Consider the following 25,724-nt stretch of genomic DNA (forward strand, 5'->3'; position numbering starts at 1 on the left):
GAATGCTGAGAATGATGGTTCATCCATGTGGGCAACTGCCCCACCTTGCCTCCCACTGGGAGCCCATGCACATAGTGGTAACTGTTTGGGTGGCACTTACCATCAGAACAGTCATCGCCTACATAACCTTCTTCACAGACACACTGTCCGTTGACACAGCGACCGAGATCGTTGCAGTTGTTGGGGCAGGACTGCTCGCTGCAATCTTGTCCCTGGTATCCCTCGTCGCATATGCATACTCCGTTGATGCAGCGCCCTTGATTGTTGCAGTCTTTGGGGCACTGCAGTTGGCTGCAGTCTACCCCGGTGAAGCCCTCTTCACAAACACACTGCCCGTTCATGCAACGGCCTCGGCCACTGCAGTTGTTCACACAGGCCAGTTCTCGGCAGTCATCCCCAACAAAGCCTTCATTGCAAACACACACACCATTGATGCAGCGCCCACGGTTGTTGCAGTCATTGGGGCAGGTCCTTTCAGCACAATCCTCCCCTGTGTAGCCCTCATCACACACACACTGGCCATTGATGCAGCGACCATGCCTGTTGCAGTCTTTTAGACACCGCAGTTCACTGCAGTCCACCCCAGTGAAGGCGTCATCACACACACACTTGCCATTGACACAGCGTCCTCGGTCGTTGCAGTCATTGGGGCACTGCAGCTGCCCACAGTCCTCACCCACAAAGCCCTCGTTGCACACACACTGCCCATTGATACACCTTCCATGGTTGTGGCAGTCATTAGGGCATTTCAAGTCTCCGCAGTCATCCCCCATAAACCTCTCATCACACTCACACTGCCCCTTGATGCAGCGGCCACGGTTGTTGCAGTCATTGGGGCACCGCAGTTCACTGCAGTCATCCCCCATGTACTTTTCATTGCACACGCACTGGCCATTCACACAGCGACCATGGTTGTTGCAGTCACTGGGGCATCTCACTTCTCCACAGTCAAGGCCCAGGAAACCCGCATGGCACACACATTGTCCATTAATGCAACGGCCACGTTTGTTGCAGTCTTTGGGGCACCTCCGGTCGGCACAGTCATCCCCCATGAACCCTTCATAGCATACACACGAACCCTTGTCACAACGACCATTCCCATGGCAGTTGCTGGGACAAGTCATTTCCCCACAGTCTTCTCCAGTGAACCCAGCATCGCAATAGCAGGTCCCATTAACGCAACGGCCACGGTCGTAGCAGTCGTTGGGGCAAATAAGCTCACTGCAATCTTCTCCAGTGTAACCTTCGTCACACTCACACTCCTCCTCCACACAGCGCCCACGGTTATTGCAATTATTGAGGCACAGGGATTGGCTGCAGTCTGTCCCCCTGAAGCCTTCTGTACAGATGCACTGCCCATTGACGCATTTCCCATTCTCACTGCATGGCACCAAGCAAACTTCTTGGCTACAGTCCTCCCCGGCGTAGCCATCAAAACACACACACTTGCCATCAACACATTTGCCTTGGTCATTGCAGTCCCCAGGACATGTCAGTTGCCCACAGTCCTCCCCTGTGAAGCCTTCATCACAAATGCACTTGCCATTGACACATTGCCCTCTGTTGTTGCAATTCTGGGGGCATTCTGGTTCAGAGCAGTTGGGGCCCTTCCAACCAGGTTCACAGATGCAGCCACAGACATCATTACTGTAGTTTCCCCGTCCACTGCAGTAGGGAGTAGCATCAATGTGACCTGTGCCAGTGAAACAAGGAAGCAGGCCATCATAAAAAAAATACAGCAATGGCTAACAAAGAAGCACCAGAAAACATTATGGATTAGAAGTTTCCCTCCGTTAACATAAACACATGAGAAGAGCCCCGCCGGATCAGGCCAACGGCCCATCTAGTCCAGCATTGTGTTATCACAGTGGTTGCCTGGATGTTTATGGGAATCCCACTAGCAGGACCTGAGCACAACAGCCCATTCCCCAACTTGTGATTCCCAAGAACTGGTACTCAGAGGCACACTGCTACTCTTTCCAACTCCTGGTTTAAGTCAGAAATTTTCAAAAAAATCAAACTTGGAAAAAAACCAACCAATCACCTGTACTGGCATCCTTTCAGCTTCTGACAATACTTACGTAGGCAATCCCTTGTTCTCTTGACTCGAGGCTCCTGTTTTAACTGCTTTAATGGGATTGTTTTGTTACATGTTTTGATGATGCACGTTTATATTGTTTTAATGTTTTATTCTCCAACTAAATTATATCTGGAGCAGACTCATTGAAATTAGTCATGACAATTAATTTCAGTGAGTCTTCTCTGAGCTATGTCCAGTGTTCTCTGTCTGCTGAAGCAAAAGTCTCTTGGGCTAGTGGACAACTTGAGTGTTAGCCGTGGGCAAGCTGAAATTCATTGCAGGACAGAGTGCCAAATATGTTGTGTAGCAAAGTTACCACAAACCTGCTTATGCATTTTCTTGTGCAACAGCATTCACAAACAGAACACGTATGCCACTAAATGCCTTTAACATAGAATTTACATTTGATACAACACAATGTGCCTTTTCATTATGGATGTTTTTATATTTGTGTAGCTGTTTTTGTAACCCACTTACATACTTATCTTGGCATTAAGCAATTAATGATAATGAGAAGTTGGTTCGCTGACTTTTCTGCCTTCCTTGGCATTCTTGATTCATAAACCTGCACTGATAAAACATGGTGGGGAGGAATCTCAATAACTGCAAATGTATGTGTGAATGAGGGATTGTTTTCATGTGGCCTTTTCGAGCCTGTTCAGAGCTCACTGGATGAAGGGTGCATGGGGAATGCTTTTCCAGGGCTGACAACAGGGGCCTGTATTACCATGCTCCTGCTAAGGCCCGTCCTCTAGTAGGGTACCTACAGCCAATCCCAATTGCTTCCTAACTGTGTGCACCACCTCCTTGCATATAGTCTATCCACCTACCCAGGGGTAGGAGACTCAGGCTCCAGAGCCATACACAACCCTCCATGCCTCTTTTTTTGGCCCTCGAAAGGACTCTCTCCAGACCATAGACCCTCCCACAGGCTGCATCCAGCCTGAGTACATTTGGGTGGCTGGAATGCTTCTTTGATAATGCTTCTTGCTTGCCTGGATGCTGGATGGAGAATTGTGATGTGTGTGTACAGACCTCTCACTTTTGCATGGCCGGAATGCAACTTATTGCACAAAAATGAGATAGAATCCCACCGTCTATTCACAACACACTCACCATTTAAAACAGGGAAAAGTACCAGCCACACTGGGGATTATTTTGTGACTGCTAATAGGATTTAATATTGATTCCTCTTTAAATGTTGAATGTTTTATGCATTTTGTGTTCTGAATGTGTAAGTAGGCTCTATGAAGAAATATTTGGGAATGTGAGGTATACATTATTAAACAGAATGAACAAATAAAACAACTGCACCCTGTACCTGTTATCCATCATGGGCCTTTCTTGACTACAACTTCCTTTCCTGATTTATTTATTTTGGTCCACCTAATAGACTGAAAGCCTTTTAGGACAGCAGACATATGAGGAATCAGCAGTTTACTGTGCAGCATTTCTGAATTCCGCAACAATAACACCTGTTGTTATGGCTTGGTGGTAGAGCATCTGCTCTGCATGCACTGGACCATCTGCTCCAGAATTCGGCAGCTGGTCTGGTTACTGGGAGTGGCAGTTTAGACCATATAACACCAGTCCTGCAAGACCTACATTGGCTCCCAGTATGTTTCTGAACACAATTCAAAGTGTTGGTGCTGACCTTTAAATCCCTAAATGGCCTCGGCCCAGTATACCTGAAGAAGCATCTCCACCCCCATTGTTCAGCCCAGACACTGAGGTCCTCCTCCGAGGGTCTTCTAATGGTTCCTTCACTGCAAAAAGTGAGCTTACAGGGAACCAGGCAGTGGGCCTTCTCAGTGGTGGCACCCATGCTGTGGAACGCCCTCCCATCAGATGTCAAGGAAATAAACAACCATCTGGCTTTTAGAAGACATCTGAAGGCAGCCCTGTTCAGGAAGTTTTTAATGGCTGATGTTTTATTGTGCTTTTAATTCTGTTGGGAGCCACCCAGAGTGGCTGGCGAAACCCAGCCAGATGGGTGGGGTATAAATAATAAATTATTATTATTATTATTATTATTATTATTATTATTATTATTATTATTCCCAGCATCTCCTGGTAGGACAGGAAGAGCCCCCTGCCTGAAACTTTGGAGAGCTGTTGCCAGTCAGTGTAGGCAATGCTGGGCTAGATGGACCAGTGGTCTGACTCGGCATAAGGCAGCTTCCTTTGTTCCTAAGTCAGCACCCCAGTCATTACATTGTTGAAGGGCCACAGCTCAGTAGTTGGAGCATCTGCTTTGCCATACCTATTGCTGGTTGTCCACTGGGGCAGCACCCGGATCCACTGGTGCACTGGTCTCGCAGAGAGGACACCAGTCCCTCCAGTTCCTCCAACCTACTTAGGAGATCCTTGATATCAGGGGCTGCTGCACAGCCACAAGCCCGCCGTGGGATGTTTATCCTGTGTGTGAAGACAATCTGGTTCTCCTCATTCAATGTATGCTCCTGGTATTGCTTGTCCTGCTCAGTCTGAGTCTTGAGTTCTGAGTCGCCACTTGCTGAGTCCAAGTCCACAGAGCAGAGGTTGCCTGCGGGGACTTTAATATTGTAGACATGGTTAAAGACCACAGGCTGGTTGTCCTCCGGCAATGTGACATTGAGTCCAGCCTCCCTCTTCTGCCGAATAATTCTTTTGATGAGTCCACCATGAACATGTTGATGGAATAAAGCGATGGTCACCAAGGCCAGTACCCAAACATGGAGGCCCATGTTGAGGTTCAGTTCCTTGGGAATTCTCTTATGGCTTCAAATCTCCTTTATGTTCACAATAGAAAGGAACAATGAGAAAAGCTCGTTTCGATGTGATTGTGCCGATCAGCTCTCCCTCCTATCAATGGTCCTGCAACAGTTAAAGTTACATGGAGCAAGTTACTTCTCTGTGAAACCAATATCATGACAGAGTGGTTGACCTCCAGGAAGAGGTCAGCAGTGAGTTCAGAAGCGATCAGTTTGCAACTGAATAAGACCTTCAAAACTGTGGTGAAACAGAGTGGCAGATGCAGACTCTAGGATATGCTGAGCCCAAACCATTTAAGTTGTTGTGGAGTCAACACCAGCACCTTGAACCAAATCTAGAAAGTGATATGGAATAGAGATGGGTGAACACCCCTTCGCTTGATCTAGAAGAATATGTGTCCTTCTGAGCTTCCTTGATTGGTGGGGAAGGTCCTCATCATCTGGATGAGGCCTTTGTGTGGCTTGTGAAATATTAGCCTGTGGTGGGGAACCTTAGGTCTGGGGGCTAAATGCAGCCTTCAAGGTCTCTCTACCTGGCACTTTGGACTCTCCCTGAGCTACACCCACTCTCCCTAGGCCATGCCCATCACCAGTCCTTTTCCATGTCCTCCCTTGAGTGCTTTTGCTTGGCTGGAATGAGTCCATGGACTATTACAATGCCTCTTGCTTGACTGGATTATGTTTGTGTGTATATTTGGCACGGTTGGGATGTAGCCAACTGTATAGAAGGGTAAGAGTTACATCTGTTGCCACACCCATTTTTGCATCTATTGTTGTTGCTCTTGTTGTTATTCTACCACACTATTCAGTTCAAACAAACACTCAAATAAATAAAAAAGAAATAGAAATCCAGTACAAATATTGAAACTTCAAATGCAGTAAAGAATAAATACCATTCATTGGGAACAGCAAAACAGCTTCTCAGATCCATAATTGTATTCCTGAAGATGAGGGTAGCTTGAACCTCCCCACACTTTGCACTGTTAAGTTGGATGGCTTTGTTATTGCTTGCCCCCCTTGCATGCCCTCCAACATTTCTCCAATGAAACGAGGGACATCCCATTCCATACTGATAATTTTCCTATTCATACCCTATACATCTTATTGCATTGCCCTAGGCACTCTGGACAGCTTCCAACACATATAAAAACATAATAAAACAAGAAACATTTTTTAAAAAATATTCCCTAGACAGGGTTGTCTTCAGACGGCTCGGGGGTCAGACAATTGCATACCCTCCAACATTTCTCCAGTGAAAATCGGGAAATCCTAAGGCACTGGCTTCTGCCAATTACTTCTTGGTATCTCAGTTTACCTTTTCATAATAAAACACAGAGCCCCTGGGGCACAGCAGATTACTTCTGTTGAAACAAGAGAGGCAAGAGAGAGGCCACTGTGTGCCCATAATTACTTAAGTATGCTTAGAGAGATGTTAAACCAAGGAGGTGGGTTCATGATACCTCTAGCTCCATCAGTCAGGAAGACAGAATGTTGTTGTTGGTAATTTTAGGCCTGTGCACTGGTTTCAGTCAAAGTCCACATCCTGAACAAAACAGGGCCAATGGAGGGGGATCCAGGCTTTGGCTGAGGCGAGCAAGTTCTAGACTGCCCAGGGTCAAGGATTCCAAAGTGGCCAGGGTTGTTAGGGTATGAAGCATCAGGTAGGAAGAAGATTTGGCTATTCCTCTATGCATCTATTCCCAGATGATACACACAAGAGCACATTAATACTGAGCAGAATTGAACCCTAAGGTGATTCAAACCAGCAGGCTGCAGGTGTGTGATATGCCAGCATGATCATTTCAGGGAATGTGCTAGTGAAACATCACCCAGCAGGATGGACCTGCTGGGTTCTGCAATGTGGTCAAGAGGAGGGGATGGACACACAGCACCTCCTTCCTTTGCCCCTCACAGCCATGTTTATAATTAGGATTTTAAAACCATCCCTACCACTGAGTTGATTTGGGGCCAGATCCAGGCTGGATGTTCCCTGGGTCAGCCCAGCCTAGGTTGGGGGGAATTTGGGGGGGGGGCATTGCATTGGTGGGGAGGCTGTGCATTGCTCTCCCTTTTTTACATTTCTCTAGGCAATTTACAGATATACCATAAAGCAGCTAAAAGTATTTCTAAGCACATACAGAAAACAACAAAATGAACACCCCAGGCAGATACCTTTTCATCCAGCTGGAAAAGCTTGTCAAAACAAAAATGCCTTTAGTTGTTTCTGTAAAGTATGGATAGTGTATGCTTGTCATATCTCAACAGGAGTACTTTTCTGCCAGGATGCTGTTAGCATCAATGTATGTGTGCATCATGCAGGAAAACCATAAGCAGTGGAGACTGGTTTATTGGGGCTAGCCGGGCATTGCCCTACCAACCTCAGCCTGTCCTCAGCACACCCCAGACCTCCTTGCCTTTCTACTTCCAACCATTGCAGGGAGTGGCCCTGCCTGTCAGCTTCCTCCTCCCTTTTTGTAGAACCCAGCTGAGAGAAGAAGGTGAACAAGAAAACAATTAGTTCGCTCTACCTATATCTTTGGCTCTGGTTGTGCCTGTCACTTACTCTGGTGGCACCTGCTGTTGGGATCCCAGCCTTCTGCACCACCAGTTCTAATGAGGATCAGCCTCCATTGGTCAGAAGATATTATTATTATTATTAGGCCTTCTTATGAAATACTCTAAAAGAATCTAGATGCATGGGATAGATAATCTAGAAGATTCTGGGTATTATCAGGTTTGGTCAAATGCAGTTACCTTGTGGAACCCGCATTTTAGTAGCTTCCTTGCAAGAATATCATGGGGGTGGTGTCCATAGCATTACTGAAATCAAGATGCACTATGTCCACAGAATTCCCTTGATCCACCAAGATTGTAACTCATGGAATTAGCTGTCAAAAGATGCAGCAATAGCCACCATGAGGAACCTGTGGCCCTGGACTACAACTCCCTTTCACCCCAGCCAGTACAAACAATTGTCAGGGATGTTGAGATGAGCTGTTAAATGAGCTACTTGTTGAGACTCTCCCTGCCAAAAAAAAAACCCAACACAATACACAGCCAAATATAGACACAATTGTTAATGAAATAGAATGCACCGTGCATGGGTAAAACTTTTCACATACTCCCCATAGTATTAAACCATATGGAACAGGGGTGGGGAACTGGAGGTCTTCCAGATGCCATTGGACTACAGCTCCCATCATCCCTGACCATTGGCCATGCTGTCTGGGGCTGATGGAGTTCAACAACACTGGGAGAGCCGCAGGTTTCTATATTCACTGATGTAGAAAATAGAAAACTCATTTATACCAAGGCAGGTCGTTGATATCTGTCCGTGGACAAAAGCTGGCTTCCTCGGCCTGAAGCAAGATGAGCACTGCACTCCATAGTTGTCTTTGACTGGACTTAACCGTCCAGGGGTCCTTTACCTTTTACCTATTCCCTTTTCTGCCTGAAGGTGGTTTTGTGGCTTGAGACCTCAACCTGAAGCCTTCTGCTAAGTCCTAAGGGTATCACAGTTTGGATATAATCTGTAATAGTTTGGTTAGTTTTGTGGTGTTCAAGTTCCAAGTTCTGCAGACCCTGAAAACCCTCAATAACCTGAGGCCATAGAACAGCTTCCCTAAACTGGTGCCCTCCAGATGTTTTGAACTACAACTCCCATTATTATTGACCATACAGATTAGGGCCAGTTGGAATTGGAGTTCTGAACATCTGGAGGGCATCAGGTTTGAAAAAGCTGCCACAGAAGTGCCAATGTTCTTGTTCGGCAGCCTTCTCTAACTCAGGTCAATTTCTCTCTGCTTATATATTTCAAGCTGCCAAGCGCTTTGGTGTGGGAACTTGGAGGAACCAGTGAGGTCAACTCACTTGTGCATGCTCCAATGAGATGCAAGGGACCTCATTAGGGCAGATTAACAAAAATGAACAGTGGCAGTCAGAGGAGGCTTTCATGGGGAACAGCTTGAAATGGCTTGCCTTGCTTAAGGAAAATCTACTAGTAGATCCAGTTGCTGCCAAAAGACTCTGGGCCACAGGCCATCTTTTCGCACTTGGTGGGGGGGGGGAACCAGTGTGTCTTGAAAGGGTTTGGGTTTTTTAAAAGAAAAAGAAAAAGGAGAGAGGAGGCAGATTGAGAGGACTGCAGCTTTTGACGCAGCAGGAGTGAGAAGACTTTTGATATGTCATTGCCATTGCTGCTCTTTCTTAATGGGTAAAAGACTCTCTGCCTTCGATGGTTCAACTGTATGGAGAAAGTGGAAAATAAAAATAAAAATAGGACTTTCCCATGTTATTTTACTTTATTGCAGGGATGGGGAACATTTATCTCTCTGGATATTGCTGGAATTCAACTTCAATCTCCCCAGATCATTGATGATGTTGGCTGTGGCTGATGGGAGCTATTCTTTGAAGGCAGAGATTATCAGCAGCAGTGGGTATTTGGGACAAGCATCAAGAATATATATTCACTTCCACTTCACAATGACAGGGATCTGGAATGTGAACTTTCATACTCAAGTATACACCATACCCAGGTGCTGTTGAACTCCTGTCCTCTTTGTGGGCTTCTGAGAAGCATCTGGTTGACCATTGTGAGAACACAATGTGGGGCTGGATGGGTGTTTAATCTGATTCAGCAGGGCTTTTCTGATGTTCCTAGGATGTTCCAATCATCATCGCAGTTGTTGTCATTTAATTCATTCATTGCTGCTTCTTTTTTCTTTTTAAAAGGTCTTAGAATGACTCACACAACAGAAAATCCATACCACACATTCAAGCGAATAAAACATTAAGATCAACAATAGCAAACTAGAAGAGAATATCAGTCATAAGTAAATAGTCAAAAAGCCCTATCTGCTAATAATAAAAGGTGGGACTGTGACCTGACTCAACAGAGCTCTTCTGATGTTCCTAACTGGGAAGAAACAGTGGCTGAAGGCATGCCAACAGGAACCTCTCTTGCTGCTTTTGCATTGTTATAGACAAAGGTGCTCAGTCATTACCTGACAAATTTATCTATGAGGGGAAGGGCAATAGCTCAGTGGCAGAGCACCTGTGCTGCATTCAGAAGGTCACATGGCATCTCCAGGTAGGGCTGGGAATAGTATCCCCTAATGAAATCCTCCCCTTCATGAATCACTATAGTTTAACATAGTTAAAGCTATGGTTTTCCCAGTAGTGATGTATGGAAGTGAGAGCTGGACCATAAAGAAGGCTGATCGCCAAAGAATGTATGCTTTTGAATTATGGTGCTGGAGGAGACTCTTGAGAGTCCCATGGACTGCAAGAAGATCAAACCGATCCATCCTGAAGGAAATCAGCCCTGAGTGCTCACTGGAAGGACAGATCCTGAAGCTGAGGCTCCAATACTTTGGCCAACTCATGAGAAGAGAAGACTCCCTGGAAAAGACCCTGATGTTGGGAAAGGTGGAGGGCACAAGGAGAAGGGGACAACAGAGAACGAGATGGTTGGACAGTGTTCTCGAAGCTACCAGCATGAGTTCAACCAAACTGCGGAGGCAGTGGAAGACAGGAGTGCCTGGCGTGCTCTGGTCCATGGGGTCACGAAGAGTCAGACATGACTAAACAACAACAATGAAATCCTAGAAAGCCACTGCCAGTCAGTGTGGACAATATTGAGTTAGGTGGTCTAATGACCTGAACATAAGACAGCTTCCTATATTTCTGCTATACATTTATTTTATTTTATTTTATTATTTTATTTGTTTTATTTTATTTTATTTTATTTTATTTTATACATACATACATACTTGAATTGGCCTGTGACTCTTCCATCGCAAAAGAGAAAAAAAGCTGTGTGTGACAGGAACTTTTGCCAGTGTTGTTTGGGGATGGCTGTAAATGGATCCCTTTGTTTATAGCAGATGTAATGATGGGCAGGCATGGATAGAATTTCAAAAGGAACTCACAGCATGAAGCCATCACCAAGGGGAAAGATGATTCCCTTTCTCTCTGGCTAAACAAATGCAAAGGAACTTGATTTGCAATGGTAAAATAAGAGAAACCCAATCTCTCTAAGGGCGAATTCTAGACACTCTCAAGAAACAGGCATGGCTTACTGTTGTTGATCTTAATATATAATTATTTCATTTCATTTATTAATTGCTTCCCCTGAGGCATCCCAAAATGATATACAACATAACAAAGACATATGTAAAATGGCTACTTATATATAAACCTTTGAAACAATTGCACATAGAAACATTCACACACAGCACATACAACAACTAGGATAAAATATAACTATTTAGAACCAGTGTGGTGTAATGATTAGAGTGTCAGATTAGGTCCTGAGAGACCAAGATTCAAATATGTAGGAATGGGTTTAGACACTAAGAGAGGATATATTGTTTACTTATTATTTATTCCTTGCTCACGTTAGTAAGATCTTCAGAGTATCATCCTTTGTAGCTTAAATTTGGAAACTAAGACAAGTTTGATTTGACATTCTAAGAACAACAATCCAGGATGATTTTAAGGCAGGCTGGATTTTCCTGGTATTACCTGTCCCTCCCCACCCCTCTCAAACAAGAACAATCACACAAACATTGTTTTGTGAAGAAATAAAAGTAGTACTTACTTACATAATCTAGTTATTGAAGCATCCGTTTACAGAAGCAAAATAAAGGCAGGTTTATAACTACTATCTAAGTTACAAGAATACAAAAATGGTTTCTGAGCTGCAAAGCTCAGACATGCATATGTGGTCAACTTGGAAGCATGATGAAGAAAGAGGAGGCTACCCAGGCAGGAAGGAACTATGTAGTGTTACAGCTTCCTACCAAGGCAGACAAAGGAAGTCATCTCAGAGAGTTCTCTCTAGCAAATTTTACAGGAAAGCTCTGTGAGCTTCAGCCCCTTCATGGGCTCATCTGCCAAAGCATGAATTGCTGGCCTGACTCCAATAATGTCCCATGAAATCCCCACTCATTTATGAAGCTCACTTGGTGACTTGTCCAGTCACTTGTCCCTCAGCCTAACCCACCTCACAGTGTTGTTCTGTGGATAGAACAAGAGCAGAGAACCATGTACAACATCTTGAGCTCTTTGGAGGAAAAGGTGGTATATAAACGTAGTAAGTAAAATAGAAAATAAATTAGAAGGCTTCTTGAAAGAAGGTCATCTTTAGAAGGTGCACAAAGGACAAAAGAGAAGGTGCCTATCCAATATATAAGTGGAGGGAATTCTAAAGGTTAGGTGCTTCCACACTAAAGTCCTGGTTTCAATATTGTGAGAAATGGACCTCCTGATAAGATGGTCTGTGGAAAACACCCTATCCTGCAGAATGCTGTGATCAGTTGGGTGTTTAGAGGGGTATGTAGTAATATTTCATTCATATATACCGGGGATGGGGGAACCTATGGCTTTCCAAATGTTGGACTCCATCTCTCATCAACCCCAGTCAGCAAGGCCAGTGGCGAAGGATGATGGGAGTTGGAGTCTATAAACTTCTGAAGGGTGATAGTATATATTAGGGATGGGGAACCAAACTGTAATCTCAGTTCTCTGAACACAGCCAAAGTGCACAAGGTGGAAGAAAGAGCAAACTTGGGGGATGCCAAGGTTTGGATAAATACCCCCCAAAATGGAGTGTGACTCTACATGGGGGAGCATCCCCAAATCTCAATAAGTTCAGATTATTCTCAGTGGGTATCGAATGCTAAGTGACTGTTCAAAAGGGAGAGGAAGTCATGCCATCTTACTAGTAGAAGTTGGAAGCTTATTTATGTTTTCTTTCTTGCTTGCATGGCTAGAATATATCAAACAGGAGGAAAGCAGACCTCAGCACATCTGCAATCTCTTGTTAATGGGATATCTCTATCAGGGATGTCTCAATGATTTGGCGCTAATGATATGCAATTAACAGGAGTTACAGGAGATTAAATACCGAGACATGAACACAGAATGACTAATTCTGAATTATGAATGCCAGTTGCTTATTCAGACAGAGCAAAATTGATTGTTTCATTTCCAGGAGTGAGTTATGAGGAGCGTGGAGATCCTTTTATTTAGGCAAGGCTTTTCCGTAAATCTGGCCAGCTAAATATAACCATTACATAATGCACTCCTTGGTGCTACTTATTCAAACATCTGACTCAAAGCAACTGTGTTTATAAAAAGTATCCAAAGTTTATCTGACATAACCCACAGCAGTCAATAGATTCATGGCTACAGTGGATGGGCTTCAGCTGTGAAAGGTTTCACTGCTTGGTGTTTTTGGCTAAGACGGGTTGGCGTCAAACTTGTTAGCAAAGACCCAAAGCGCAGTCCATCATCCCTCCAGTTCTACTATGTAGTAGGGATAGGCACAGACTATAAATTTTGGTTCACCCTGAACTTGAAGCTTCAGAAAACTGTCAAACAATTTCCAAAGTGCTCCATAGGCTGCCTGATTTGATTCTCATTTTATCAGAGTGGACTTTGCCCCATCCCACTGCTGTCTGAGATCAGAAAAATGGCTATACTTTCCCTTCCTTTTGATAGAAGTGGGTGAAATTTGCAGGCATACTAGCCCTTCCAGGGTGGGTAAAGCCTTGCCAATCACAGGCAAATAGCAACTGCTCTATGTGAGTTTCTTGTGTTGCTAGGTTTTGAGATATGTAAACGCTTCTGTAAAATCTTCCTGTAACTGTGTTTCAGGAATGCTCTTGTAGGTTAGAGTTGCTTGATGAAGACTTTTTCTTTTAATTAAGTTTTCTAATTTTTAAGTTTTATTGCATTTGTCAACTCCATTTAAAAAAAAACTCTTTGTATACCACTTAGAATCTTCACCACTTAGAAACCATATATATATTTATATAAATAGCTGGAATATATATATAAATAATAAATTTCTGTTAATTTTGATGTCAGCTGAACTGATCCATACCACCAGGCTTAAACTGCAGGTTCAATTTCTTTCTTTTGCTGCAAATTAACATGAAATTGGGATTGACAGATGAAACTGACACAAATCAGTGGCTGTCCTATCCACTCCCTAAGTCTGAGTGGTAGAAACTATTGGTAGAAATTATACACAGAACTTCCCATTGGAAATATTGATACTTGTGATCCCAATTCTCAGTAGGAAAAGACTTGGAGCACCTACCCTGCCAAACATGAGCCTGACCAAACTGCGGGAGGCAGTAGAAGACAGGAGTGCCTGGCGTGCTCTGGTCCATGGGGTCATGAAGAGTCGGACACGACTAAACAACTAAACAACAACAACCCTGCCTTCATACACAATGAAGGCAGACATAGTTTGTTCACACAGGAAAGCAACTCTGCATGAATTTTGTCAATACCCCTAAAGCAGGCATGTCCAGCTCCCAAGAGACTGTTATCTATTCCCAGTATTAAAAAACTGGCAGTGATCTACCCATTGTCACTGGAGGGAGTAGGAGTGTGCGTGAGGTGGGTGGATTGCCCAGAGTTTTTAAGCTCCCCCCGTAACTTTTTGTACACAATAAAGATCCCAAGATCTATCAGGATCAGCCAGGGATCTACTGGTAGATTGCGATCTACTGGTTGGACATCCCTGCCCTAAAGGTATCTGGAATAGACTCAGAAATGAAGAGCACCTTTTCAAATGAAGGTGACAGTTTTGAGACAACTCTGTCTTAACCACAGGTGAAAATCATCTCCCCCCCCCCCCGAACAATGGCTTTATTTCTTCTGGGCAACCTTGTGGGGTGACATGTCAAAAGCATGTGGGTGTGACCAAAGGCAAAGTGGGTGGAGCAATTAACATAAATCTCACCTTTGTAGAGTAGGCTAGTTTCTACACACACCTCTATTCTCCATCCTGATAACCAAGAGGTATTATCAGAGCTCAATGGCACATTCCCATCAGGGATAAACATTCAAGGAGGGCATGAAGTAGGGGTGGTAAGGGATGTGGCCTGTGAACAATCCCACTACATAGCACAACATTCATTCACCTCAATCTGAGGGTGCTTTCTCCTGGCCTGACCTGAACTTTGTGAGCATTGCTGGGCACAGATAGATCTCATTTTAGGAGAGTCAAATTGGCTCCACTAATTGGATCATGAAGCACTAGAAAATGCAATCAGGACTGGAAAAAATGAGGATGCATCGAAAGACAACTCATCAACAGCATGGAAACTGACATATGACAAAATGAGGAAAGAACACTAGTATGTTGGTGAGAGGCTTTTGGCAAATCAGCCAACTCAAGTTATTGATAAGAGGCCATTGTTTTGGTTGTGTGTGTGTATGTGTGCGCTTGTTTGTGTGATAAGGAAAAGTGATAAGGTAAATCACCCATTAATAGGGGCAGGGGATGAAATTCAATTCAATTCACATTTCAAGGCAAACCTACTTCATTCACACTTTCCAAAACAAAATGCAATCCGAAACACAGCAATCCTTCAAAATTCACACACCTCTAAATTTTGCAATGTATTTCTCCTGGTCATGCGATGCACACAACATTGCCTATGCAAGGGTAAACTGTGCATCGAAATGCATATATTAGTGGAAATAGCATGCAAATAAATGCATTTATGTTGGAGAAAATGATCTTGCAAAAATTTGTATAGTAGGCAAAAACTACCTTCAAAAATATACATATTAGGAAAAATTTACACTAAAATGCTGATGAATGTTCATGAGGACTTTAAAAAGAAGTGAAACTAACGTGGAGCGCTAAATGAGAAATGGAGGTCAACTAACATGGACAGCATTTCCCACCCTTACCTACTGGTAAGCTTGCCTCTTATCAGCAAAGCCGTTGCTATTATCTTCTTTTCCAGGGCCTCTCCATAAAGGGCCTCGGGTAGATCCAGTTTATACAAAGGCCATAGATTGAAAACAGCAGGTCACCATGGCACAATGAGCAGCAACGATCAGACTGAAGAGGGGGAACATTAACTCTGTTCTAAAAATGGAAATGGAGCTTCAGAAGTAGGCCACACAAAATGACTCCCTGGAAAGCAAAAAGCCTGCTTCCTTGCCTCCATGCCAGCTTCTCTTTGGAAACTCTCACTCACTCACTCACTCACTCTGCTTCTGCAAGCTCATTACAGGCAGTGTCGTGCCCTTAGATTAGAACCTGATGGAAATTCAGCTACTCCACCTGGGGTGTCCATGTACCCTAATTTGCACAGGAAGGTCCTCTATTTGGGAAGGAAGCCTGTTTGAAGGAATCCTCCATTTGAATGACTGTCTAGTCCAAGTCTGGATTGCAGATAAACAGCCCTAAGAAGGGAGAGCCGCATAAGGCATACCTCAGTGGTGGAAGATCTGCTTTGCATGCAGAAGGTCCCAGGTTCAATTCCTGGTGTCTCCAGGTAGGGATAGGAGAGAATTCTGCCTGAAACTCTGAAAAGCCACTGGCACTGACTAGATGGACCAATGACTAATGACTAATGACCAGTGACACTAACTGAAGCTAGAGGGACCAAAGATCTGACTCAGTAAAAGGTAGCTTCCTATGGTCCAGGGAAGCTGCCCACCAACAGTAAGCACCTGGTTAGCAAACCAAGGAAGCACACAGACCTCCTAATTAATGTCTTCCCAACTAGAGTAAGATGCATTTGATTTCTGCTTAAAGTATAGTAATTACTTCCAGATTTGCATAAATCAGCATATACTAATTGCATAAAATCATACAATCTTAGAGTTGGAAGGGACCCAAGAGTCATCTAGCCCAACCCCCTGCAATGCAGGAATCTCAGCTAAAGCATCCATGACAGATGGCTATCCAGCCTCTGCTTAAAAACTTCCAAGGAAGGAGAGTCCATCACCTCTCGGGGGAGTCTGTTCCACTGTCAAACAGCTCTTACTGTCAGAAAGCTTTTTCGACTGCTTAGTCAGAATCTCCTTTCTTGTAACTTGAAGCCATAGCCTCAATTTCTAGCCTCCAGAAGAGGAGTAAACAAGCATGCTCCCTATTTCATGTGACAGCCCTTTAGATATTTGAAGATGGCTATCATATCTCCTCTCAGTCTCCTCTTTTCCAGGCTAAGCATACCCAACTCCTTCAAGCGTTCCTCATAAGGCTTAGCTTCCAGACCCTAGATCAACTTGGTTGACCTCCTCTGCACATGTTACCAGCTTGTCAACAGCTTTCTTAAATTGTGGCACATAGAGATGAATACATTTGTCCCTATTGAAATTTATTTTGTTAGCTTGTGCCCAGTTCTCCAATCTGTTGTGGTCGTTTTGAATTCTGAGTCTGTCTTCTGTGGCATTAGCTACTGCTCCCAGTTATGCAAATTTGCTCCCACCTGCAAATTTGATGAGCATCCCCTCAATTCCTTCATCCAAATCATTTATAAAGACGTTGAACAACAATGGGCCCAGGACAGAACCCTGCACCACCCCACTTGTCACTTTTTCCCAGGATGATAAATAACCATTAATGAGTACTCTTTGGGCCTGGCCAACTCCTTTAGCCTGGCCAGCCTATACCTAACAGTTATCTTGTTCAACCCACATTTTACCAGCCTCCTCATGAGAATATCATGGGGAACTTTGTTAAAAGCATTACTGAAATCAAGATCAGGGTTCAGAATCCCTTCTCAGCCATAACACTCACTGGATGACCCGGTGCCATTCATTTACTCTCAGCCTAAACGACTGCACAGGGCTTTTATGAGGATCAAATGGGGAGGAGGAAAAGTAGGTATGCCACCTTGAGATCCTTAGAGGAAAGGTGGGATATACGTCTAATAAATAAAATAAAATAAAATAGCACAATGCAGAACAGTACTTTGCCTTCACCGAAACACACACTGGAGTTTTCAGATCAGTTTTCCCCACACCCCAGCTACATGTGCAGCAAGTTTCCCCACCACCCTGTTTCCAAATACCCCTCCTTTTTGAAAAGACATATGTGGAGCTGGCAAAGATCTGAAAAAGATCTTTTTAAAAACATGCCTTTGGAAAGTTCATTTGCCAAGTTACACATGGTCGGGAGCTCATTTTTTGTCAATGACTTCATTTTGAATTATGCCAAGCCCTTTACAGCTTTCATATATATATATATATAGGCCTTGTAATTCTTTTCTCCTTTTTTTGTCACCCTTTGTACTCCCCCACGCCCCAAAATAAATTGCAGCAGCTAATGTGAAGTTTAAACATAAGGCTGATGTTTCAGTTTCAGGATCCTTGGGACTTCTTTTTTGAAACACAGATCACAGATTCTACAGCACACCCTCCAATATTTCAAGGTGGGCAAATTGGGACACAGACACACAGACACACAGACACACACACACACACACACACACACACACACACACACACACCATTCTACCACTTACTCACCAACTCACTGATGCCTGATACCCACCCACTTGCCCCCACCTTCCACCCACATTCACTTCCACCGCACATACACCTGATGTCACCTTACCTTTGCTCACTCATGCATGGGCATGCCTGTCAGCTGGCTGGCTGCTGCCATGTGCCTCTGCCTGCCACCACACACACACACACACACACACACACACACACACAGGGCCACAGTGATGTACTTCCAGAAGTGGCACCGGCTTCCAGAAGTACATTGCTGTGGCCCTCCTTGTGTGTGTATGGCAGTGGTCAGTGGCAGCCAGTCAGTGAAGGCGCAGAACCAAAGAAAGCACTGAACCATAAGAAATCCCAGGACATCCTGGGTTGGAATCAGAAACCAGGGTGGCTTTTGTAATTCCGGGAAGTCCGGGTTAAAATGGGGCAGTTGTTCAGTATGCTACAGGCCTTTCTAATATGGTGTTCTAGCTATTAATCCATTTACTGAATAGCTGTTCCACTGGATGAAGCCAATCTGGTCTTTTTTAAAATAGAAAAGTTTGACCCCACCGAGCCTGGTCCATTAAAGCAAAGAGGCTGTTGCCCCACCAACCACATTCTGCCCAGAGCCAGACTCTTCTAATCTTCTTTCTTACGTACAACCAGCCCAGGACATAGCCCTGGCTGAGAGCTTCCACCTCCTCCTTAGTCTCATTGCTGCCTACTGTAGAACTCAGCAGGGAGGAGGATTATTGGAGAAAAACTAGAATGAATTCAACTCTGCATGTCATCAGCTCTAGTTTCACCTACTTCTGGGCTCCACACCTTCCACCCCAAGTGTCCCAGTGGCTGAGACGGATTCAGGGCAGCAGTGATTCCGTCACACTGGGAGTTGAGCCTAGGGGCGCCTCAGGGATTTACAACTATCATGTAGTCAATTGATCAGAAAGGGGGTGGGTAGGCCACCAAATTTTGGCCTCACACAAGGTACCACTGAAATTTGAAAAAACAAACTCCACCCCTGCCAGTGGGCACCATTAACTTCCTTTTACTGCCCAGTATGATTTCCATGTCTGCATTAATCAGTGATAGCAGACTTTACTGGCAATGGCTGAGAATGGAAACAAGCAGTTCAGATGTGCCTGCATGCCTAAAAGGGCCACCGCCCTCTGCTGAAAGATGGTGTGCTGAATCTCCACTTTCTCGTTCTCCCTCCCAGAGAAGATAATTTTTTGATTTCACCACATCTGACAGAACTAGGCCAAGCAGCTGTGGGGATGTGTGGAGGAGATTAACACAAGCCTTCTAGGAACCATTTATGTGGTCTCATGCATGGTGGAAAGGGATTTTTCGTCTTCCCACACATGTAAATACACTAGTACAGAAATGTTCTTAGCAAGCAATGGATGGAACACTCGCTGAGCAACCCAGGAATTATTTAGGAGGAGGGGGCAGGAAGTTCATCAGAAGGAAAACTTATCGACTCACCATCCTCATAAAAGAGAGTGGAGGTACATTTAGGCCACGTTGTACATTTAAAGCAGTATTAATGCCATTTTGAATAGTCCTGGCTTCCCCAAAGAATTCTGGGAACCATCATTTGTAAAGGGTGCTAAGAGTTTTTAGGAGACCTTTATTCACCTCAAAGAGCCACAGCTCCCAGAGTTCCCTAGGAAAGAGGGATTGCCAATTATTATTTTTTTACTGATTTTCAATAATTTAAAACAAATTACTACCAAATTAATTCAAATTATGTTCCTTCTTTTTCCCTCCCTGCATTGCTGCTCCAAGTTCATTAGCTTTTCCAACTTTCATTTCAATATTCATTCATCCCTTCTCCCTGCGCATCCCTAGGAAAGAGGGATTGATTGTTAAACCACTCTGAAAATTGTAGCTCCTTAAAGGGACTAAGGGTCTCCTAACACCCTTAACAAAGTATAGTTCCTAGTTTTCTTTAGGAGAAGCTATGTTTAATGTTGCTTTAAATGTGTGGTGTGTCATTAAAGGCCCTGGTGACCTCTGTGGGTAGCCTTTTACCAGCTTTGTCTGGTCATATAACAATAACTCGGTTGCTGTAGCCCAGGTAAACTTGAGGCTGGATTACTGCAAAGCACTTTATTTGGGACTTCTTTTGGGCCTGATCCAGAAGTTCCAGCTATTGCAGAATGCAGTGGCTATACTGCTGAAGGGAGCAGATGACTAGCAGCTTGTGATACATTTGCTGAAGCATCTGCACTGGCGGCCCACATGCTGCCAGGCCAAGTTCAAGCCTTTTATGTTGGTAAAATAATACCTTAAGGACTGTCTGAGCCCTTATGGTGCAGCTTAATCACTGGGATCATATGGAGGAGCACTGCTACTTGTCCCCTGTGTTACAGATGCCTGAGTGGTCTCAATTGGAAGTCAGACATTTAGTGTCCCATGCTATGGAATATTCTTCCAGTAGAGAGTTGAAAGACATCCTCACTTTTGAATTTCAGACATTTCTTGAAGACTGTTTTATGCTGAGAAGGGAACAGAATGTGATTCTATATCTATCTATCATCTATCTATCTATCTATCTATCTATCTATCTATCTATCATCTATCTATCTATCTATCTATCTATCTATCTATCTATCTATCTATCTATCATCTATCTATCTATCATCTATCTATCATCTATCTATCATCTATCTATCTATCTATCTATCTATCTATCTATCTATCTATCATCTATCTATCTATCTATCTATCTATCTATCTATCTATCTATCCCTATCATCTATCTATCTCTATCCACACACACACAGCTAGATTTGTCTGATCATGACAATGGGTCTTAACATTAGTTTGGGTGTATAAATGGTCAAACAGTGAAATGAGTTAGCAAAAGGGGAAGGAACATTTCAGAGACTGTAGAAGTAATGTTTCTGTTCTTACTCAGCACCATTGAGAATTTTGTTTTGCTTTGTTTTTTGAGTAGTGACTTCAGTTTGAGAATTGACAAGTTGGAATGGATTCAGAGAAGCACTCCAGGGAACTAAATGGCAAACTTCTGTGGAGAGATTGAAGGCACACTGTGTATGTTGTTTAGCTAAGAGAAAAAGGATTTACAGAAAGGAGAAGCTGACAGTTTGTATTTAAAAGGATGTCAGAAGCAGGGAGGGAGAGAAGGGGAGGAAAACTGACCATCCTGTCTTCCATAGCCAAGACAAGGAACAATGGTTTGAATTTGGCAACCTTCCCCAATTTTGTTGAATTTGGGGATATTTAAAAAAGGCTTCTCATTCAGATTTCTCCCCTGATTTTGGGAGTTCTGAAAATGTCCTGAGCCTTGTTCACATGAGAATGAATGCGTACAGACCACTGTTAACCAGTGTGGTACCTTCTAGATCTGGACTATAACTCCCACTCTCCCTGACTCTCCCATGCTGGTTGGGTATGCTGGGAGTTCAAAATGTCTGGAGGGAAATGCATTAGCTACATAATAATAATAATAATAATAATAATAATAATAATAATAATTTTATACCCAGCCACTGTGAGTGGCTCCCAGCAGAATATTAAAAATAGACTCAAACATTAAAAACTTCCCTAAACAGGGCTGCCTTCAGATGTTTTCTAAAAGTCAGGTAGTTTTTTATTTCCTTGACATCTGATGGGAGGGCATTCCACAAGCTGGGCGCCACCACCAAGAAGGCCCTCTACCTGGTTCCCTGTAACCTCACTTCTCACAGTGAGGGATTTGCCAGAAGGCCCTCGGTGCTGGACCTCAGTGTCTGGGCTGAACAATGGGGGTGGAGATGCTCCTTCAGGTATACTGGGCTGAGGCCATTTATGGCTTTAAAGGTCAGCATCAACACTTTGAATTGTGCTTGGAAATGTACTGGCAGCCAATGTAGGTCTTTGGGACTGGTGTTATATGGTCTTGGTGGGCACTCCCAGTCACTAGTCTCGCTAGATGTACAGGGAATAAACAGAATTGTTCCAGCTCTGAGCTGTTGGTCCCATCCTGTTTGAGTGTTTGGATGATGGTGTAAAAAGTTATTCTTTGCGTAAGTGATGGATGTAGCTCAACAATAGGGCACCTATATGCAAAAAGGTCCCAGAACAATTGATAGAATAACTTTACATTATCTCCTTTGGATGGTGCTATGCATTTCTGCACTTAATTCAAGATGTGGTAAGCCAGTCCTTGCTCAATCAGCTGAGTGCTGCACTGGACCTCTGCCCTGAACTCCTTCCCTAAGTGCACCACTGATTTTGCAAGGAGAAAACTACAATATGCAAATAGCTATGAGCAACAGATGAACAAATCAATGGAAGCAGCCTTCTGTGAGAAAATCTCCATTTGGAAAAGATAGCAGTGTTCTGCTTTGGAAGAATGGACCTTGGGTGGATCTACACACAGGGAAAAAAACACTATAAACAAGTCAGAAATTAAATCGTTTTAACAAGAGGGAGGGAAACACTATGGAAGATTGCTTAGAATTTTTTTCTTTTCTTTTTTTCTTTCCAGCATCATCTGGCCGGATGTTTATAACGTATTCAAAACACTGTTTCTTGACTAATGTAGCTGAGTCCAAGCTTGAGGGATCTCATACTATCCTTATTTCCTTAGCACAAAACATGGGGGGGGGGTTTGGGGCACTTCGCAGAAGTGAGTCCCCGTGCTGCGTTTCGCTAGTTTAACACAGTGCATGGGGACTCGCCGAGCAGGCGGCTCGGTTCGGGGGCAGCTTGTGGGTCAGTTAAACGACCCCCATGGGCCACTTGTGGCCCATGGGCCTTAGGCTGCCTACCCCTGCCCTAGGACAAACCTTGGTTGAAGCTTGTAGTTAGTCTGGAAACAGCTAAACCAAGAGCCTGGGTTTGGATGACATTCTAAACAGCACAGTGGCAGAATGATTGGGTAGGGGCAAAGTGGCCTCAATCACCTCTCTGGAGCTCACATGTTTGCACCAAGTCACTAACGCTATCCAGTTACAAAACTGGTAAGTTAGCGTTGCTTGACAGATTGGCACCGCGCTGTTCCACGTATTTCACAGCAGCAAAGCTGAATCTGCTACTCTGTATACACTGAGCACCCATTCCTACCAAATATACACTAAACAGCTAATCTGGACTCAACATGTGTGCTTAAGCAGCCCTGTTTGGCGATTCTGCTCACAGTTAACACCACCACATGAACACAGATCAGGGCTACACCAAGTAGCCTCTCTCCTTGCCATCTCCACATAGGATGCAAATTTCTCATGGGAGGAGGAGATGTGGCTCAATGGTAGAACATCTGCCTTGCATTCTAAATGTCCTAGAGTCTCCTCCAGCACCATAACTCAAAAGCATCAATTCTTCGGTGAGCAGCCTTCTTTATGCTCCAGCTCTCACTTCCATACATCACTACTGGGAAAACCATGGCTTTAACTTTTGCTTCTAGCATTGCCCAATACTAGCACATGGCCCCTGGAAGGTTGCCTAGAAGGGAATGTGGCCCTTGGACTGAAAAAACAACAACCCTGCTTCTGATGTGAATGAGACCAGTCTATTCACACAGAGGTCTCCCTCTCCCACCAATTCCAGCTGCAAGTCCTTAAAGCTCTCCCTAGCATTTTCTAATCAAACAAGAAACATTCTCATGAGAGAAAGGGCAGTCAGGTTTCTGCATAATGAAATGTGTATTTTAACCTTAATTAGATGGACATGGCAGGCTCTGCCTACTCATTATGGCTGAAGACATGTCAAGTCTCCTTTCAGCTCCTCAGAAAGCAGTACTGAAACCCCCCTCCCATTCCCGCACCCTCCCCACACATCCTGCTTGCCAGACAGACAGCCTCTTGTCAGTCCAAGGAACTCCCAACTCTCCGGCTTATTTACATCACATTTGGGGAGGGGGATATTTCAGGATTTCCTGGACAAGTGCCTGGTTCTTAATTTTTCCCACATGTGGAGAACATTTGCCACTGACAAAGAGAGTCTGAGGAGAAGAAAATACTGTGGCCAAACCTGAGAGCATCCTTTGAATACAAAGCAGATTATTGCTCACTCTTAACAGCTTTGTGTTTCACCAGCAAATGGGCCACTAACTTATTCATTTTTGTTTCATTCTCAGGTTTCCCTCTGATATTTGTTGGTTTTTGAACTAGCAGACAAAGTTGATTTTTGGTTAGCAGTCGTGTCCGTGTCAAACTCTAGCTCCAAAAACTAACACTGTGCACCGTCCCCCACCCACTTGACCCAATCCAGGCCAACCTGAGGAATCCATGATCCACCCTCAAATCAATTTGGGTGTGGGGCAAATGTTTAATAGGATTTTTAAACCCTAATTAAACATAGGGGCAAGAGCTTCATCCTTCCCCATCCACCAGCCATGCAATAGACAGGAGGGTTCAATCTTGCTTGGTGCTGCTTCACCAGTGTGTCCCCTGAGGGGAATTTGCTGGTGTTGCCTACATCTTGCCTCCAATTGCCATGTCACCAGAGCAATCCACTTTTGGGGAAGGAAGTCTTGAGGAACAGTTTGCAAAATTCAGGGGAGACACATTTAAGTTTGTGCATTATTTCATGAAGCGCAGATGAAGCAGGTTTTCATTAGAATGTGAACCACACTACATTCCCCTCCCATCCTCAATTCAAAGTCCATTTGGACACCTTTAGCCAAAGTGATACCATGCATCCCTAAGGTCAGAAATGTCCTGAGAATGTGAAGTGTTAGCAACCTTGCAAGCCCACAGTCAGCAGAGGGCAGCATTGAGAGCAAGAGACAGTGTATTTTCCCCTATGTGGCTTCCTGCCAAACTCGCAAGCTCCGCCCCTTCCACCTCTCTTGCAGGAGACAGCCACGAGAGAGTAGCTCCACCATGTTGACTTAGAATTCAAACTATCCTTCTAAATATGAAGTAAGTGTAAATAAAAAAAAAAAAACATTTTCTTCTTTATCAACGAAACCTCGGTTTTATTTACTCTTTTATGCAATACTAGTAATATGTGAATGAGACAAGTGGTGGAGGGAGTGGATAGCTCCAGCTCCCGTCCCTCCAACTCTCCTATATAAACCTAATTTAAAAAGAAGAAGCAAGTAGAACATTGCACGGGAAATTAGTCTAGCAGCCTCTGAAGGGCAGCATGCTCCCCATCCCTATTCAAGGCAGCAGCATGAGGAGACTTAGCACTTAGACAGCTGAGACAACTACCACCCTAATCAACCTGCTTCCATCAACCCTTATCTTATATCAGGTTCTGCCTAGTCAAGCACCTGTTCACCCCTGCTTTCTGAACTTCAGCAGCTGCTTTTGAAACATGGCTCAGTTGCTGGAAACTGCAGTAGGGAAGAGATGCTGTTTCATTCAGGTGCTGTTTGCTGTCTACTAATTGGGGCATCCTGGGCTAGAAGGACTAATCAGCTTACAATATATAAAGGTAAAGGTACCCCTGCCCGTACGGGCCAGTCGTGTCCGACTCTAGGGTTGTGCGCCCATCTCACTTAAGAGGCCGGGGGCCAGCGCTGTCCGGAGACACTTCCGGGTCACGTGGCCAGCGTGACTAAGCTGCTCTGGCGAGCCAGCACCAGCGCAGCACATGGAAACACCATTTACCTTCCCACTATAAAGCGGTCCCTATTTATCTACTTGCACTTAAGGGTGCTTTCGAACTGC

General features: G+C 44.2%; 1 protein-coding gene across 6 annotated transcripts in view; it reads right to left on the reverse strand.

The window, feature by feature from the left end:
- TNC (tenascin C) overlaps positions 1-25,724 on the reverse strand; it is an 80,799-nt gene that overhangs the window by 49,200 nt on the left and 5,875 nt on the right. For 5 of the 6 annotated variants that reach the window (XM_081847415.1, XM_081847417.1, XM_081847418.1 and 2 more), the window contains exons 2-3: positions 4,344-4,936; positions 101-1,693 (exon numbers count right to left, since the gene is read on the reverse strand). In XM_081847415.1, the coding sequence (XP_081703541.1) occupies positions 101-1,693; positions 4,344-4,806 (2,056 nt within the window). In that variant the 5' untranslated portion in view covers positions 4,807-4,936. The remainder of the gene's footprint in view (positions 1-100; positions 1,694-4,343; positions 4,937-25,724) is intronic. The other variant, XM_081847416.1, reaches the window with a different exon arrangement.

The sequence above is a fragment of the Podarcis erhardii genome (genome assembly GCF_964252035.2).
Source record: "Podarcis erhardii genome assembly, chromosome: Z".
Taxonomy (NCBI): domain Eukaryota; kingdom Metazoa; phylum Chordata; class Lepidosauria; order Squamata; family Lacertidae; genus Podarcis; species Podarcis erhardii.